The sequence below is a fragment of the Caenorhabditis briggsae genome (assembly GCF_000004555.2).
Source record: "Caenorhabditis briggsae complete genome, chrX, whole genome shotgun sequence".
Classification (NCBI taxonomy): Eukaryota; Metazoa; Nematoda; class Chromadorea; order Rhabditida; family Rhabditidae; genus Caenorhabditis; species Caenorhabditis briggsae.
Window position 1 is genome coordinate 21,480,415 of NC_013491.2, and position 19,325 is coordinate 21,499,739.

Genomic DNA, 19,325 nt, shown 5'->3' on the forward strand with positions numbered 1-19,325 from the left:
TTAGGTGAAACCATTGGGTGAAAAAACGGCCAAAACCGCGAAAAAATCGAGAAAAATCGATAAAAAGGAAAAAAATTAGACAAAAATTTTGCGAAAATATTTATGGTTGGGTTACGGTAGCACTCGTTTGCCGGCTGTGTTTTAGAAAATTCTCCTTGAAATACGGTGGCCTAACTTGTGTGAAAATTCGGCCACAACTCCAATTTTTTTAATATCAAAATTTTGTTTTTTTTTTCAGCTTAAAGAAGGGTTCTGGGCTGAATTGCGTGCTTTAAAATAATCATTTTGACACAAAAAGTATCAAAAACCAACAGAAAATTTTTGAATTTTTCGGTACCCGGGCCGGAAAAATTTTTCTATAGCGCGGCCCGGACCGGGCCGGGATTTAGCAAGTATTTTATCGTTCCAGGATCTTTAGAAAATTGAAAGTTTAACTCCGAAATTTCTTAGAATTTTCGAAATTCCAACCTGTTTCTTACAACCTTGGTACATTTCTATTCAAAGAATCATGAATATGGCTAAACTTGATCCTGATCCATTTCCAACTCCCCCATAAGTCCTTTGAATGAAATAGTAAAATGATTAGTAACTTTTGAAAATAATGACTTTGCACTTTTTCTTCTCTATTTCTTTTTTTCTCGCCCGGGTGTAAGTTATAACAAATATAATTGAGCTCTTATAAAGTCAAACAATTTTTCAGTCCGTGTACTACGGAAGGAAATTACATCTTTTGTGCATTCTGTCCTATAGTCAGAACATTAAACAAAACAAAATCGTGAACTAATTTTTAGTTCGAGTTTTCTCTTTTCTAGTTTGTGAGATTATTTCTCTTTATTTTTTCTTTCAAGCTCATTCCTGGCTGTTCTACTTGTACGCAATGGATTATCTTTTCGATGGATTCGTATTTTTGCTACAATGCCTTTTTCTCATTCATATTGTGATTCTTACTTCTTTTGAATTCTATGTATTGGTGTTCAAAAAAAATCTTTCATTCAAGAGCAAGTTCTTCAAGTCAGAGCAGATTAAAAAAAATTTTTAACTTCATTACTATGGCGAACACGTTCTTCATAATGTAACTACCAAGATTTTCATACTTGTAAAATTCCGGGCCGGCCCGCCAAAGCCCGGTCCCTGGGCTTGAGGAAAATTTCAAGACACGGTAGCAAACATTTTGTCATTTTGAACCGAATTTTCTATATTTTTGTGCTTTTTGGACTGTTTGTCTGTTTGATCAAAAAATATCAACAAAAAAAACTCAAAAAAATTTTTTGATCAAAAAAATCACATAAGTGTCCCCCTTATATGTTTTTTGAAATTTTCAAAACTTGTGGAGTGACAGGCCCGCCGGGCCGGGCCGTGCCGGGCCTCCCAAATTCGGGAAAAAGCCCGGCCCGTTACAAGTATGAAGATTTTCCGGTCGAGATGGAATCATGTCGTCAGTATATGACTGACTTGTTGAAACTGTCCTACCAATTACCAAAAAAGCGATTTGTTTTCAGATGACTCTTTTATCAATAGAGTTTTCACAATGTTCAGCTATTTCTTGACGTATGATCAATATTTTCTAGTTCTGATCATCGCATGTGAGCGTTTGTCGAGCACTCTTGATTGTACGAGCAGACTCCGATGCGTACGAAAAGTTAGTTTTTTGAAGTCCTTCCTATACGTGTACTTTAAGCTCCTGTATCTTGGTTCTTGTGAGAGATATCAAATTTTTGTCCACGGATTAAATATTGGTGGCATTATGATTATCAATTTATCAATAACTTTTTTCGTTTTGTGAAGGAACTGAGATAATTGAGCCGAAATGCACGTATATGTTGGGCCTCTGTTTTAGGAAATACTGTATATTTCTTGATATTGTCTATTCAAAATAATCGCACCAGTGAACGAGTGAAGAAACGTGTAGAGAGTCTCCAAACCTGTAGAGGCGCTGTAGAGCAGGTTTTTTTCACTCGTTCACTTGTGCGATTAATTCAACAAGATCACAAAACGTAGAGAAATTACTGGAACATTAGTAAGACTAACAACACTGACTTGCTTCATGAATTCTTTTTTTTCAGTCTCTAAAAGACAGTTTTTACATTTTAAACCCCTTCATGTTTGCCACTTCTGTGATTTCTTTACTTTTGAGGTCGGAAACGTGATTTTTCCGTTTCGATGTGAAGCTCATAAAAAAGAAATACGTCCAAAGCAACATTGTGATCACAACTTTTTTGGAAGCTTTGTTTCAATGTCTGGGAGTGATTTTAAGTATCCGAAGAGTTCGAAATTAATGAGATCGGGAACGATTATACGTTTCAAAATCGCTGTTCTCTAAAAATGACTCTAAAATATTTTTGCCTCAAAACCCCCGGGCCAGTCGGACCGCGACATGTATGATAAAATGAAAAACCTAAAGTTAAAATTCAAATCAAGAAACTGTTTTGGGTGTACTAAAGCCCATTTCTGAAGCTTTGTTTTGTTTGTATTTCAATATCATTTCTGAAATTCTGACATCTCAAAATTTCAAAATTCTTTCCCAAACTTCTCGAATGTCCAAAAATAACGAAAATGCGTTGAAAAATAAAAATTTCACATCAGTGGTTTTTATAAATTTCGGACTCAGATTCAAAAACCAGGAGTCAGAGCTCCGATTCAGAGGAAAAAAACCCACAATTCTGGAATACGGTAGTCGATTTTCACAGGTATTTTGTACTCCTGAATTGGCCATTTTAATAATTTAATTATGTCAGAAAGAACATGGATATAATGTTTTCATTTTTCAAAGATGAGGATTTCGAACCTTCAAAATCGATCTGAACCCTAATGAATCCAATATATTTTGTACGCTTTCAATTATTTGCCCGAAAAGTTCTAAAATTCAAATTTTCTTTGGAATCAAATTTTTTGGACTACCCAATCCATATTGCCATTTTTACCAGTTTTACTCTTCAATATACAAATACCGTATACGAAAAGTTCATTTCACAAAACTATTTCGCGAACAAAACTATAAGTTTATATTAGCTTATTTTCAATAAAAATAATAATTTTTAGATAACCATCTCTTTAATCCTCTCGACATATTTGATGTGCACGATAGATGAGACGTTGTGTATGTTAGGCATTCCTCAGCCATCTCCTCACAACATATGTCATTTGATCTTTGCACCTCTTCTCCTCGTTCATAACGAGAGACAATCTTATGTATGTGCGCTTTTGTTGTATGTGTATAGGTGCAATTGAGTACAAACGAGCAGGAGAAGGGCGAACGGAGTTTTCGGAGGACTAAGGGCCAAGAAGACAGCACACGATAGGTTCTCTGAAAAGAAGAGGTCAACCAGCAGATGGTGCGTACCGGTAGCAGAGAAGGAATCTATTCCGCAACCTGGCGTCAAGTTCATTGCAAAACCGTGAGGAATGAATTTGAATTTTATTCTTCCTCTATTGATACCTGATTCACTGAATGTGATAATTGGAAACCTTCTTTTCAAAAAATTAAGTTTTGCAGGTAAACATATAACAATTACTATCGTCCGGCACCGTTTGATGGTTAGAGATCGATGGAAAACTTCAAAAACGAACATAAAATTAATTTATTCTTGGTGAGTATTTTAACTGTCGTTTGTCAGTTTTGGAGTAATCCAAACTTTTAAAAATCCGAAATTCGAAAAATTTAGAATTCAATTCTGAAGAACTCAATTTTATTCGTTTTTCAAATTTCAGAAAAATTTTTCATTGGTGATTTATTCCGAATTTTTTGCGTGGAGCATTTCATTAACAATAAGGACACCAACACCGCTTTAGATGTAAATTTTGAATGAATCCTTAGTGACTTCTAATTGTGTTAGGCGGAGACATTCAAGAAATCTAGGAAACCGTTGAACTTCACAAAATCGGGAATGAAAAGATCGCCGAAATCTGGCCTGTAGGCGAAACCCCTGTTTTGAGAACACGAGTGTTGCATAAGCGAAAGAAAATTTCAAAAGCTTTCATGCCGTCGTACCCGGAGTCTACAAATTGGGTATCAAGAGTGATGGTGTGCGTAAAACTCCTGCTGAAATCACCAAATTCTTATTGATCTGTGTGGATCAAAAGACAAGCGTATCTCAAGTAGATCCTCCACAATGCTCCTAAATTATCAGGATTGATGTGAACAAAATGCCAAAAGAACAAAACTGTATTCAGTGTTGAGTAAAGCCTAATTTTACCAACTGTTTGATAAGTAAGTATTTCATTTGAATCAAAAACAGAAAATTTTAGAATTGAAATACAAAAATAACATACTCCTCTGATGCCAGGAAACCAAGTTTCGATTTTAAGAATGTTCGAAATCAATTATTTCACAATTTTCTTGAAATAAACGGGAAAATCCAGTGTTTCGTACCTCGATAGATATTTTGCTTAGAGAACCTCCATGAGGAGCTTAACTCATGAGGAATAGATCAGATGCTTTTACTTTCAAGGATTAGGGACTAGGGTTTAAACTTTTGTTGATAGATATTTTTTTAATTCTGAAAAATCAGAAAACTGGAACTGATCACGCACACCAAACTTATGATGTATTTTTTTTCAGGTTCCAAGCTGGACATCGAAATCAGAGGAACATCTTGTTCGTTCTCTAAAAATTCCAAACGATCCGTCACGAGGAAAAATCCATCCCAACGCTGCTGAACTGTTTCGAACTGCATTCAGTGCTGTGAAAGCCTGATATTACCTATAGTATGACGAGTAAGTATTATATTTAAATTAAAAACAGAACACCGCCAATCACAATTAATCATTTCCCCATCCAAACATCTAAAAAGCTCATACTTGCTGAATCCCGGCCCGCGACCGGGTTCCGAATATTTCAAATTTTTTCTGTTTGTTTTTGATACATTTTTGTCAAAATAACAATTTTAAAGCACGAAATTTATCCAAGAATACTTATTATAGCTGAAAACAATAACATTTTATGAAATGTTCCTAAAAATCCAGTTTTCTCTCAAAAAATGACTTTGAAAAATGTTTTCCTCAAAAACCCGGCCCGGCCCGGACCGCGACATGTATGGAAAAACTGAGTTTTGGGGAGCCGTTGTTTTTCGTAACTTCGCTATTGTGCCTCACTTTTTCGAAAATGACTTAAATATTGAGAAATTCGTGAGAGAATTATTTGAATGAATTTCATCACTTTTCATTACAAACGAACTGTAAAAAAAATATTGCGCAAAATTTTGAATCATATTTCCAAACGAATCAATCCCCCCGAAAAGTAGATTCGTATAAATCGGAAGCCAAAGGATCATTGATCAAAATTTTCAGTTGAAGCGGCATCACAGGAGCTGCATGGCAACGTTTCAAAACCGATCCTAGCTCAAGAAACCGAACGATGTCTGTTGAGTGAGTATTTCATTTTCCCTAAAAAAGAAATTTTACAAAAAACCTTCAAATGAGTCTGAAGAATAGAAAAAATTTCTACCAAAAACTATGAAAATCATGTAAAAATATCAAAATCCAGGCCAATCGTTAATTTCGTTAACCAAGAGAACATTTTCATATAATCCGGTCAGCGGCTGTTTCTGCAATTCTCATTAATAGGAAATCATCTCATCCGCTCGTTTCCAGTTTTTGATGAAGACAATAAGTGTGCTGAAACAATGGTTGCGTTTCGAAAATTTCATCATTGACGAGATTTGTGAGAACATTCAACTTTGTCAGAGAAATTATATCAAATAATAAATAAATTAGGTTGGCACATAAGTTTCTTCCTTTTTTGACAAAATTTTCGATAAAATTTTTCTCAAAGCGAAGGGGGCTAAATCAATGAAAGTAATGTAAAGTAAGCATGAATAACTGTCTGGCAATGCTCAGGTAACTCACTGATTACATCGACTCAGAACGACGAGGGCTGCGATTGAAAAAGTGGGTCAACTTCATTTTTGTGTCAACTTTGCAATTAAAGTATTTTCTATCAAGATGACGTTTAAGAGTCACAAAAAAACTAATTTTCCGAACAGGCAAGGTCCGGAAAATACTATGAGTGCAAAAGAATAGTTCAGCCCAACGACATTAATTTTTGGCTGACCCTTCTAATCACTGGCAATCTCGCTGTGCTGGAAAAAAAACTTTGGTCTTTTCTCCTTGTTTCGATTCGACGGCGAGATTCAATTTCTCTAATTGAAAACTATACAAAACGGCAGTTACAGTAATACCTTCATCTAAAAGTTCACAGTCTCCATTCCTTTGGAAGACCACGAAATACAGATCAACCCCATTTTCACATGAAATGTGGGTTCCGGGACGTTCAGAGGTAGATATTCTTTATCAATCAACCGACCCTTCATGTCTACACAGCGATCCATACCGTAGCCCTTCAAAAAATTGGGAACAAATCGACCCAGTTTTTGACTTGGCCAAGAGACTTTTATCCGTTCACAATACTTGGTTGACTAACGGATAATGCCTTTGACATTTTACGAGTGGTTTGAAACGGGTCGGTTTCGATAGGGTTCTTCAAGAGGACCAATTCCAACTTTCGGGCCGATCTTCGTCTTCTGATTCTAAACCTTTGGCTTCAAATCGATCGGTCTAATGCTTGACGGTAAAGACAGTAGGTGATCCTTCTTTATCTATTTCTTTCAATTTCTTGTGAATATCCTCATTTTTCGAACCAGAAAAAATTAAAATAAAATCACATTTTGAAAGTGTGGACTGTGAGGGGCAAGACTGTGAGATACTCTATCCAACAAAAACACATTCGCCAAGAAAAACTATCTCACTGATGAGATATGGTTTCTCAAAGTTGAGCATTGAAAATCGGAAGAAACTTATGTGCCAACCTAATAAATAGATTTTTGTGATTTCCGAAAGAATCCTGTGAAACACACACGTGTTGGGGTGAACTCGAATGTTGGAGGACCGATGCATACCATTAAGGTACAATTAAACATGGGATAAATTGTGACATAAATTTGTTTAGAACTCGGCTGTTGCCCGCAACTTTTAGGCTGAATTTGAGCGGCTTCTGGGCTGTGACAGGGCGGATGTCGCTTTAGTTTTCTGTAGAAGCCGCCCAGCGACCGCTCTAAAGACGCCAAATCTACGCTCAAGATTCGCGTAGCTCACATGAAATCTGACCATAGGCTCTAAAAAATCTGAAATTTCTCTCGAAATCAATTTTATAAACTTGATTTATTTTTAAAAACCAATAGCTAACAGAAGAATGACAACAATAAACAGAATAACAAAAAAAAAGATTGTCTGTTAGATTTGCGTTGGATAATGATGTGGGTAGGGTAGGCAGTAGTTGTCACTTGGATGCTCTGAAAAAACTACGAAGATAATTGTATTGATTATATTGTCGCTTACCAATAAGATCTGTCTGATGAAAGTCGGGACATCATCACACAAGACACGCTGGTGAGAAGTTGGCTCAGAAAACCAACTTCACGTTCTTGTTCAACGCATATCGACCATCTATCTGCTTTTCGAACACCACCGATCCCTCAGATGGCATGTACTGAAGCTCATAATAAATTGAACGGATGAGTCCACGAGGAGCGAGAACGATCGGGTCGACGTGGACGATGAACTTGCCGTTGGCGCCGTTTAGGCTGTCCGGTTTGCATACGTATTGGATTGATGAGCAGAAGGAGAGTCCTTCTCGTTTGGATCGTTGATCAGAACGAAGCTGGAATTCGGAGTTTAGGTTCTGAAGGATCTAGGGGTTTAAAGATCCAAGGATCTAGGGATCTAGGGATCCTCGGGACTTTGGAACCAAAAGCTCCTCCCCACTTACCACGCGATCAGATTGCTCTGATTGACACCGTAGTGAAGAGTCATATCGTAGTATTCTCGGTTGCAAAACTCGGAAATCTCTCGGCACAGCGGGGAGCATTGTCGTTACGGGCGTGAGCTGTTTCATCTTTGATGATACTCATCAGATGTATTACGATCTACAAGTTTCACAATTTTTCGAATCACATTCCTATGTTTTTACCTTTTTGTAAACTTTGGATTCCAGTATCAATTCTTGCTGCCCGAATACGTGTTGAAATCTCGTTCCTTCTGATAATCATCATAAATACGTTCACAAATTATGTGTTTTACGAAGTTGTCTTTTCGACCTGGAATTCAACATTCTGAAAAATCCATTCATCTTCTTTTTTTTTCAGATATCCTCACTTTAATTTCGAATTTCTGACTTCAAAACCAATTTCTGAACGTCCTATATTCGAAACCAAGTTTTTGATACTATTACCTAAAAGGTTTTTCATTTTTAGAACAGAAACGGCAAAGAAAATGAGATGCATTACGCTAAAATAGGTGAAAACGGATAAAGCTTGATTTCGAAAAGAAATTCTAATGCACGCAACGCGAGGCACGCGTCGCTTTTAAAATTCGCCCAAACATCGCCCAAGATTAGCCAAGGCGATGGTGGTCGGCGCAGCTGCCACAGATCTAGGAGCTTCCGGTTAAAAGCCGCCCAAATAACGCTCTAAAGCCGCATATACCCCTGTTTTCGCTCTAAAGTTGCAGGCCACAACCGAGAAGATATAAAATACAATTGACATAGAGAAAACGACTGATCGATGTTAATAATGTAACAAAAGAATTTCGATTGAGAGTCTCCTATAAACCATTGAAAAATAATTTAGCTTATTAACTGGATTAAAGCTTCTATTTGTGGGAAAACCGGGATTGATCTAGGGATCTACTGTATTATGAGTATTTGTTTTTAGTGACAATCGCTTTGACAGCATTAAAAGTTTCATAATCAGCTATGATTTGTGCGGTGGACCGATCTCCTCCTTCTTTCCATGCCATTATATTCACGACGTTTTGGATTGAATCGTCCAAGTGATGCAAAGTTAAAGCTTCAGTAGCTGGATCCATAGAACTGTTCACATTCGAAACCGTTGTCTTTAAATATTGATTCATTGAAAATCATACATTTTTTTCGTTTGTTGGGTTTTTTGGAAAAAAATTGCGAATAAAAAAATTTCCTTTTAAAGGTGGTGTACGGTGAAATTTTTTATTTCATCAAAATGTGCAGAAATGCATGTAGATTGACATAAAAATAAAGAAAAAATTCAAAAAAATCCTTCATCGAGAAAAACGCATCAAAAAATACGCTGAAAGCCCTTAGGGACGAGCTTTTTTTCTAGGCCGCCCGGTGAGTGAAAGCGCGCGAATTCAAACTTTTTAAATTTTTCGCTCGTTTTCACTGTTTTTTTAAGTTTTCCGATGTATCTGGAAGAAAAATTGACAAAAACCTTGAAAAAACTTGAAAAAACCGAAAAAAAAGTGAGAACAAGCGAAAAAATTTTGAAAGTTTGAATTCGCGCGCTTTTACTCACCGGGCGGCCTAGAAAAAACTCGTCCCTAAGGGCTTTAAGCGTATTTTTCGATGCGTTTTTCTCAATGAAGGATTTTTTTTTGAATTTTTTCTTTATTTTTATGTCAATCTACATGCATTTCTGCACATTTTGATGCAATAAAAAATTTCACCGTACACCACCTTTAAAGGAATATTCCGACTTCGAAGAAATTTCGAATTATAAATATTTGAATTTAAAAGAAATTTTGCATTTAAGAAATCGGATTTCGAAGAACTTGAAAAACATGACAATCCATTTTTTTGGTCCGAATTTTTTCAATTCAATTTTTTTAAATCCAAAGAGGCAAAAAATTTCTTACCGTGTCGCTGTCGGTACTATAAATTGTTCCAATCGAGCTCTGATGAACGAGACGTGGTTGAAGAGGTGCTTTAGGTGGTTTAACCATCTTTCTCACCTTGTCTTTCAATCTCAATTCATTCAAAAACTTGCTACTTGGTTCGTTCACGCGCTCCAGAACACAATCCATCAATTCCTTGTAAGGGTCGGCTTGTTTGGCTCGAGAATGTCCAGAATCTTCCGCAAAATCAGTAAGATTTGTTTCTAGTCCCATCTCGATGATCTTGTTGTATTTCGTCTGAAGAAAATTTTATAGATACAAAAAGCTGTGTCTGAGATTCTAAAATTTGGAATTTCTGAGATTTTGATATTCTGAGATTCTGATATTCTGGGATTTTGATATTCTGAGATTTTGAGATTCTGAGATTCTGAAATTCTGAGATTCTGAGATTCTGAAATTCTGAGATTCTGAGATTATGAGACTATGAAATTCTGAGATTCTGATTCTGAGACTGAAATTTTATAGTAAAATACAAATATACTTTTTTAATAACGTACTTGTCTATAAGGAGGTGGACTCGGAAAATTTGTTGGGGTTCCGCCGCTTGACGTTGAAGGAATAGACGATCCCTCTGCGTCAGCAGATGCATCTTGACTCCGACTCTCCTTCAACCATCCAGTTGCTTTCACAGTTTTTTGCGGTTCCTTCTTATTTTCGGTTTCGGTCGGTAATGGAATTTTGATTTTCTTTTGTTGTTTTCTCTGAAAAAAATCTCGGTCTCGTATATGCAATACTCAGAAAGTAACTCACTGTTTTTCGGTTAGGAGCTTTGTATGGTTTGTAGCGCTTGTCTACTCCAATGACTTTCTTGGTTTTGATAGTATCTTGATGTGGTGGTACAAGTGAGCTGATATCCAAGTCTTCAGTGTTTTGTTGTTGCTCCTGTTTAAGCAAGACGTCAATGATGTCCACCATATTCAAAATTGGAGGCTCATGTTGAGTTGAGTTTTGGTTTTTTGTTGGAATCGGTAAGATCAAGTTCTTATTCTTGTTGTGTTGTTTTTGCTGTTCCAATTTCATGGATTGTTCCATGATATCCGAAATTTCTATATCGATAGCGTCCTGAAGATTAAAGCTGCCTCCCTCTAATGAGCTCAATCGTTCATGCCCATTATTTCGCTGTTTTACAAGTTCAACCGAGCTTTCGATAATATCCATCAAGTCTTTATTGAGTGGGTCCGGACGGTTAAAATGACCTAACAGCTGAATTACGGATGAAACATTCTGAAATAATAATTATCTGCAAATCAAGGTAAAATTATTGTTCACTTACCTGATGTGATTGTCCATTCTTCTTGTTAATATCAGTTGTCATAGGAAAATGCATGGGATTTGAAGATACGTATTCTTCGATGATCTTGCGACTCGATTTGTAGCAATTTTCCACCCAGAGCTTTCGCGAGTTGAAGTCGATAACTCTCTCTATAGAGTTATCTACCGATGTGAACTCCGACGAATTCGCCTGAAATTTAAGGTTTTAGCCTCATCTATCTTAAGAAAAACTTTAATTTGATCATGGAAACACACCACCCTGAGCTTCCAAAACTCTCCAGGCGCCATCACGCAAATCGCGCCAGAGGTCCTCTTGGCGCAATAAGGGGTTTTTGATTTTTTGCTGAAATTTCAGTTTTTTCAAATTAATCCGTTTTTTCGCATTTTTTCAAAATTCTGGTTAATAGAAGTTGTAGAGCAGTTCGAAATACAGTACCGGACAAAAAGAAATCAACTTTTAGTTTTACGAGGGTATCTCGAAAACTATGAGAGCTAGGACTCTGAAATTTTGTATGTATGTTTTTGAAAGGCTCAGAAATATTCCAGAAAAATATCAAGTCCGAAGACACCCGTCTCCTTAACTCTATGTGCTCATTTTAAGAAAGATGTGACTTTTCGATGTATTTTTGAGCGCTTTTCAGCTTTTAAATTTTCGTTTTTTCACTTTTATTTTTCTGAATCGGTTTCTTCTCGCATGAAAATAATTTTTTCAGGTCATCATCGATCGCCAAACTAATTTTTTTTGAACTTCTCCGCCTAACTTATATCAACTTCTGCACATCCAAAAGTCGACAAGAAATGCAACAAAACTCCTTCGTTCTCAATTTTTTAGTTCTGTGTTTGTTTTTTTCTTCCACCATCGCCTAATAAATATGTTCAGAAAACTCCCTTGCCTTTTTACCTACTTAACTGATTTATTTTTAAACTCTTCTCGAGCACTCACCCCGTATTTTTACTTTTCTTCCTCGGTTCTGTAATTTGACCGATTTGAGCCAATTTCTCATAAGAAACGCACAAAAAAAACCACAGCAATTAATACTACTTTATTGTTTCTCGTTATAAAATATATTTCAGAAGAGAATCATCACTTTTCCTCAAATGGCTATATCGAAGTTGATATGGATGACAGCTTTGGCTAATTTTTGGTTGTGTAGAAGTTGAATTCGATCTGAAAATAAGTTTGGCGGAGAAGTACGAATCTGTAATTGTTGACTAACCGCGAATTCCTTCCTTTTAATGATTTTTCCTTTTTTAGTTGAAAAAAATCAAAAAAAGTAGTTTGAAGATCGATGAGAACCTGGAAAAATTATTTTCATGCTGGGAATAGTCGATACAAAAAAATAAAAGTGAAAAAACGAAGTTTAAGAAGCTGAAAAGCACTCAGAAGTACATCGAAACGTCACATTTTTTCTTAAAGGTGGGGGGACATGAAAAAAATAATGTTCTCGAAATTCCGTTCAAAGATGCCCCTCGAGGAGTTGAACTTGTGAGGGCGATGATTGAGGGTGCGACGCCGCTACCGACTGAGCCACGCGGGCAAAGAGAAAGCGCACGCCCGATTGCATACATAAAGGCGAGGACGACAGCTGTACGCAGAGTAACATTAAGCGTTGTACACCGTGACGGTAGAATGCATACTCTAGCTACAAAAAAACTACGAAAAATCTCCTGTCCCCCCACCTTTAAAATGAGCAGATAGAATTAAGGAGACGACCAAATTTCAAGAATTTACCCATTTTTGATGTACAGTACCGGACAAAAAGAAATCAACTTTTAGTTTTTCGAGAGTATCTCAAAAACTATGAGAGCTAGGACTCTGAAATTTTGTACGTATGTTTTGAAAGGCTCAGAAATATTCCAGAAAAATATCAAGTCCGCAGACACCATATCAGACGCGCAATAGCTTAAAAAATTATATTTTCGAATTTTTCAGTTTTTCAGAGTTTTCACTTTTTTTGTTTTTTTTTTTCAATTTTTTTCGGTTTGTTTGTAATGAGTTTTGTTCCTATAGATGGGTAGAAAACATAACAACAAAACGTCTACTTTGGCGGTCCAAGAAGCGGTCGTTCAGGGCATCCAGATGGGTCTGAAGCGCAAGGATCTGGCTCTTCAATTCAACCTTGCAAAATCATCCATTACTAGGATTTATGAGAGATATCAGGTTAGGGAATCATGTTTATTTATTGTAAAATTCTTGTTTCAGCTGCGACAAGGCGCTGTCATTCGAAAATCTCCGGGAAGACCACGGAAAACCAATCATCTCACCGATCGGAATATAGTGATGACCTCGAGAACGAATCCAAGATTGAGCGCTGGGGAAATTTCAGCGATCGTGGATGGTCCAATGACTCCCGTACCTCACGTCTGAACTTTCAGACGTCGACTGGCTCAATCTGGACTGAATGGAAGAAGACCAGCCAAGAAGCCATTCATCGCCAAAAACAATGCCAAAAACAGAAAAAAATGCCAAAAACAGAAAAATCCGTGTTGACTGGGCAAAGGCTCATGTTGGTTGGGGACGCGCTGAGTGGAAATCTGTACTGGTCTGACGAATCCAAGTACAATTTATTCGGAAGTGATGGTGTCAAGTGGATCAGACGTCCGGTAGGCACCAGGTACTCACCCCAGTACCAAACGCCAACCATGAAACATGGTGGAGGATCGATCTGTGTTTGGGGATGTTTTTCGGCGTACGGTAGGGACCTCTAGTCCGCATTTTGAGTCTAATGGATAGATTCCAATATGAATCGATCTTGGAGAGTCATATGAGACCATTTGCTCGTCAGTCCATCGGTCGGTCGTTCACTTATCAGCAGGACAACGACCCAAAACATACGTCCTTGCATGTTCGGAATTGGTTCAATCGGCGTCATGTGAACGTTCTGCCTTGGCCAAGCCAAAGTCCCGACTTGAATATTATCGATCCACTCTGGGAGGAGCTGGAGAGACGCCTCAAAGGAAAATTTGCCTCCAACGCGGACCAGAAATTCGTTCAACTTCAAGATGCTTGGTCGCAGATCCCACAGTCGACAATTGATGCTCTGGTTGATAGCATGCCTCGACGCTGCCAGGCCGTGATTAACAACAAAGGATACCCAACCAAGTATTAAACTATTTTCATTTTCTTCCCGCTTTATTTTTAAGTGATTTTGTTTTTTTGTAATGTTTAATGAAACTGTTGCCTGTTAAGCGAAATTCCATTGTTCTCAATTTTTGCAATTGCGCGTCTGATATGGTGTCTTCGGACTTGATATTTTTCTGGAATATTTCTGAGCCTTTCAAAAACATACATACAAAATTTCAGAGTCCTAGCTCTCATAGTTTTCGAGATACCCTCGTAAAACTAAAAGTTGATTTCTTTTTGTCCGGTACTGTATTTCGAACTGCTCTACAACTTCTATTAACCAGGAATTTAAAAAAATGCGAAAAAACGGATTAATTCGAAAAAAAACTGGAATTTCAGCAAAAAATCCAAAATCCCTTATTGCGGGCCTCTGGCGCGATTCGCGTGCGCAATATGACGCGCAACTGGTGACTTTTGGAAACTCAGGATGGTGTGGGAAATGAATAATTTTTTAGTATTGTCTTTATTGAAATAATGTTTTTAAAAAGTTAAAACTTTCAAAACTTCGAACCAGCTTATCTCGGTTTCTGTAAAATATATCAAAAAATTCGAAAATTGCTGTCTCTGCATTGAATAGGGAATTTATGGTATTGCACCTGACTTAGCATTGAGTAAAAAATCTAACAAATTTCAAGTCAAATTTTTATCAGATTAATTTCTAACGAAAATTTTAGAAATCTGAAACCAGCACTTTAAGAAAAAGTAGAACTAAAATAGTGACGCATTTTCAGAAACGCATGACCAGAACTTCAATTTATGATTTGAGGGAAGACTCTCAGCATACATGAGCGATTTTCGTGAAGGCGGCGTTCCGCTCATTTTCAGGTCGCCAAAATTGGTTTTCTTGCAATTTTGCTGTGAAACGAAACGCTATTGTATCAGAATGTAAACTGAAAAACTTAGCCTAAAAATTATGCAGCTTGCCATGCGAAAATTTTTAATTTGTTTCAAATTTCTGACTTTCCGAAAACATATTTGGAACTTTCCGGAGATTCGAAATTAAAAAAAAAGAATTGGATTCTCCGTGAGGCCGTATTAGCAGCATTTTTTCTACACAAGTACAAATAGTTCAAAAAATGCGATAAACAGCTTTAAACTTCAGCCTGTTTCGAAAATTGTATTTGTTGTAGAAGATTTTTTTTTAATGATATGCTTGGTGAGTAATTATAATAAGGAAATATTTGGGATTCAGAACTTTGGGAACATCTAAATTTTGAATATTAATCTTTCGGATTTTCAAAGATTAAAAAACCAGAAACAAAACTAAAATTCTTTGATTCACCATTGATACAAAACAAAAAATTCTCATACTAACCTTATCACTACCGTAGATTCTTCCAAAAAAAGCAAAAACCGGGCGATTCAAGCAAATATTCATATGAGCTTCGAGTTGTCTGACACACCAATCACAGAGAGCCTCATCTTTTGCAAAGCATTGAGGAAAAAGAGAATCACCTTTCTTGATTTTGTGGCACCCAGAAAAAATTGGAGCACGTTTTGTATCATGAATCTGGAAATCAAGTATTTTGTCTTTATGTCTAGACCCGAAGGCAAAATTTTCGGCAGAAATGTTCGAAATGGCTTTTTCGGAATGTCGAAAATTCCGAGTTTCAAAATTTGGGAATTCGGAAATTTGGGAAGCTTGGAATATTTCGATTTTAAAACTTTGAGAATTTAGGAATTTTTCTATTTCAGTGGTTCGGAATATTGAAATATTTTTAAAGATTCTGAATTTAGGGAATTTAGGAAATCTCTCAAAAAAGCATTGAAACTTAATTTGAAAAAAAAACCTTTTCGGAAATATTTCGACCGGAACTTCATTCCAAGTTTTTTAAAGGTGGGGGGGGGGGGGACAGGAGATATTTTTTTGATTTTTGGGGCCAGAGAATGCATTCAACCGTAACGGTGTACAACATACTTGTAAAATTCCGGGCCGGGCCGGNCCTGANGCAAATTTCAAGGCCCGGGCCCGGCCAAAAAATATCAAAAAAACTTGAAAAAAATGTTTTGATCGAAAAAAAATCACATAAGGGTCCCCCTTATGTGTTTTTTGAAATTTTCAAAACTTGTGGAATGACAGGCTCGCCGGGATGGTCCGGGCCTTCATAATTGGGAAGAAAGCCCGGCCCGGCCCGTTACAAGTATGGTGTACAACGCTTAATGTTACTCTGCGTACAGCTGTCGTCCTCACCCATATGTTTACCATCGGGGGCCAACTTTGCTTTTGCCCGCGTAGCTCAGTCGGTAGCGGCGCTGTACCCCTGATCTGCCTGTCATGAGTTCAACTCCTCGAGGGGCATATTTAAACGGAATTTCGAGAACATTATTTTTTCATGTCCCCCCCCCCTTTAAAGAAACTATACCGGTCGGAATTATCACGGAAAACTCTCAGAGTTTCCAAAATTCCGAATTCCGTACCGATCGTTCCTGCACCTCAGTACTCACCTTATTCATGTCTGTTCCTAGTTTTTGTTCTGATCCCAGTAGCGACTGCTCAGTATCCTTTTGTGTTATCATTTACAGACATGAAGGTTTTACTGAAACAATTGAGTTTTTTCGAAACCAGAAAAAGGTTCAAAGACTAGTTCAAAGAGCAATGAAAAAAGAGAACATTGTGTCTTTTTATAGGAGATCACTAGATGATTCTGCAAAGACGGAAATAGAAAAAAACAAGTGAAGGGCAGCCTAAGGAAACGGAAACGAATCAAAAGCCGGAGAAGGAAATAGAGAAAGAAAAATGGGGGATTTTATGTTAATATCTCTTTTCTCTTTCTTGAGAAAAAAGAAAAGTGAGCCTTCGGTGCATGCGGCCTTTTCTCTGCGTCTCATGCGGTTGAGATTAGTAACTATGACACAAACAAACAAAAAACAAGTGCCCTCTCGCGCTCTCGCCACGTCTCCTTCTCGCGAGTCTAGATTTCAGGAAAACTCCTTTCTTTTCTGCTGCTCCTCACCAAAAAGTCAATGTGTCCTCTTCTCTGACTTGCCTTCTTGATATCCTCCTCTCTAATTTTCGAAGACGTAGAGCTCCTTCCCCCTCTCAAATGTCTATTTCTCTTCTTGTAGTCTACAAAGGTTGAAAATGAACTATGAAAAGGAAAAAAAAAGAGATTGACTGATTTATGGGCTCAACTCTTTTTTTTTCTTTTTTTCATTTTGGAGAGTGAGGAAAGGGAACACGTTATGAGAAAGAGAAAGGATTGATTTCCGGAGTTCAAGATTGGAAATTATGAATCAACCAGCCTTCTGTTTGCCGCGCCTCCGGCGCTTCACAATTTGAGCATTTTCAATTATTCGTCGCTCCACTCCTCACTTTTCAAATTTTCTTTCTCACGCTGTAGAACATCTACGCCTTCCCTCCCCTCTCCTGGTGTGGGCATCATGGCGCAGCTGTGTGCGTGCGCGGCTATTGTGCGGAAGGCCGCGGGTTCGGTTTTGGTGGCGGCCAACCTTTCATTTAAAAATCCAAAACCGGACAGCCGGACACTAGGACCAACAGACGCGTCTAGCGTTTTATATATAAGAAAGATGAATATGAGTGAAAACAAATCAGTTGTATATGTGTTGGTGTGTAGGACATTACTACTTTCTCAAATAATTGGAGCTTATTGAATTGAATCGAATGATGGAGCATAATTTTTTGTAGTCAGAATTTTTTATATCATAATTCGCTGAGCAGGCGTATCAACCTTATATATAGAACGTTAGACGCGTCTGTTGGTCCTAGTGTCAGGGTTTTGGGTTTTTTAATAAGAAGTGTGGCTGCCACAAAACTGAACCCGGGAACCAGAAGAAAAGTGAATAGTGCCGAAAGAGCAACAGCCAGCTGTTTGAAACTCTGGAAGCGCGGCAACCAGAAGGTTGGTTGTGTTAATGAAAAATTAAAAACCAGAATTGTTTGAAACAAATTTCTGAACTTTTAATTCATGAAATTCAATACAAAATGCACGGAATGGAAAAGGTGACGATAACAATTCAATAATTAAAATATCAGAAATTCAGAAGTTCTAATGTTTGAAAAATTTCGACCCCTGTGAAAATTCAGAAAATCAGAAAATTGAAAATTCCGATGATCTTAAAAATCCAGTAGTTTGATTAATGAAAAGAAACATCCGAAATTCATAAAACTCAGAAATTGGAAAATCAAAATTTAAAAAATTCTAGAACTCTGAAATTCAAAAATGCAAGCATTTGGACAACTCTGAGATTCTGAGAGACAGTTTTTTATTCTCAGTAAATTTGAAAATCTAAAATTTTAAGTAATGACAAACAAGCAGAAATATGTATGAGAGAAGAATGAAACATTTTTTCAGGAACATCAGTTATAAAGGGATAAAGAAGAACCGATCTACGATTTGCCTCATTCAACATTATCTGGAATATTTACTTACAAAGAAAACAAATATAATATGAAAACGAGGTATGTTTTTAAATGAAAGTTTGGTTCAACAAATCATTAGTTTTGCGGAAAACAATGAATGCCTTTTCGACTCCTGTTTGTTGAAAATACAGTAATCCAAACCTCCCAGTGTTTTTGATTTTGTAGTTCGATATCATTTAGGTTTACAGTAACTAAAAAGAAATCAGCCGTTTTGATGAGTTAGTTAATTCAGATGGTTATCGAAATTCACGGTTTATCAGACATCTGATTACATCATAGTAAGTTTTATAACGCTTTTAAAAAAGAAAACCACAATGTGGTCGTTTTCCTTATGAAATTTAGAGGGTCTGGAAAATGATTCAGTAGAAAATTATCCACAAAATTTACAAAATTTCGAAATTCCGAGAATTCCGGATATTTAAAAAAATTACAGAAGTTAAACAATTCTGACAAGTTCAAAAACCCCCAAAAAAACGAACCAGAAATCCCGAAAAACAGAAATTCCATAAAAAATCAGAAATTCAAAATCCCAGAAAAATCAAAAATCCAAAATTTCCAAGAAGTAATTATGTACAGTTTTCACTCTATTAAGAAATAGGATTAGGATCAGGATTATATTTTTTAAAGTTATATTTTCTGAAATTATAGTAACCTATGCGGTTCAGTTACATTAGTCCTGCCAGTGAGTTTCTTCAGAAAAACATTATAAGCTTTCTTGAACAGCAAGACATAGTAAAGTGTCCGAAATTTCTAAACCCACAGGGAGAAAGACTCATTTCGACCAAATCATTTTCTTTTGTTTTCTCATTTTATGCATCTTTTTTCAACTGATCAAAAAACAAACCG

At 36.8% G+C, this 19,325-nt stretch overlaps 3 protein-coding genes across 3 annotated transcripts; 1 reads left to right on the forward strand and 2 right to left on the reverse strand.

Moving 5' to 3' along the window:
* Window positions 1–1,528: 1,528 nt before the first annotated feature.
* Window positions 1,529–4,693, forward strand: CBG10589 (the record flags this gene model as incomplete). Its single annotated transcript, XM_002645964.1, has 3 exons — window positions 1,529–1,639; window positions 3,040–3,189; window positions 4,559–4,693. The coding sequence occupies 3 exons, from the start codon at window positions 1,529–1,531 to the stop codon at window positions 4,691–4,693; spliced, it is 396 nt and encodes a 131-aa protein (XP_002646010.1).
* A 2,703-nt stretch (window positions 4,694–7,396) lies between these two features.
* Window positions 7,397–7,888, reverse strand: CBG10588 (the record flags this gene model as incomplete). The annotated part of the gene is made up of 2 exons (XM_002645963.1): window positions 7,397–7,654; window positions 7,763–7,888. 2 exons carry the CDS (start codon window positions 7,886–7,888, stop codon window positions 7,397–7,399), a joined length of 384 nt encoding a protein of 127 aa, XP_002646009.1.
* Window positions 7,889–8,685: 797 nt separating this feature from the next.
* CBG28129 lies at window positions 8,686–16,615 on the reverse strand (the record flags this gene model as incomplete). Its single annotated transcript, XM_045240815.1, has 9 exons — window positions 8,686–8,886; window positions 9,664–9,924; window positions 10,200–10,403; window positions 10,453–10,926; window positions 10,976–11,164; window positions 11,295–11,317; window positions 12,102–12,186; window positions 15,414–15,608; window positions 16,544–16,615. 9 exons carry the CDS (start codon window positions 16,613–16,615, stop codon window positions 8,686–8,688), a joined length of 1,704 nt encoding a protein of 567 aa, XP_045099062.1.
* Between the last annotated feature and the right edge of the window lie 2,710 nt (window positions 16,616–19,325).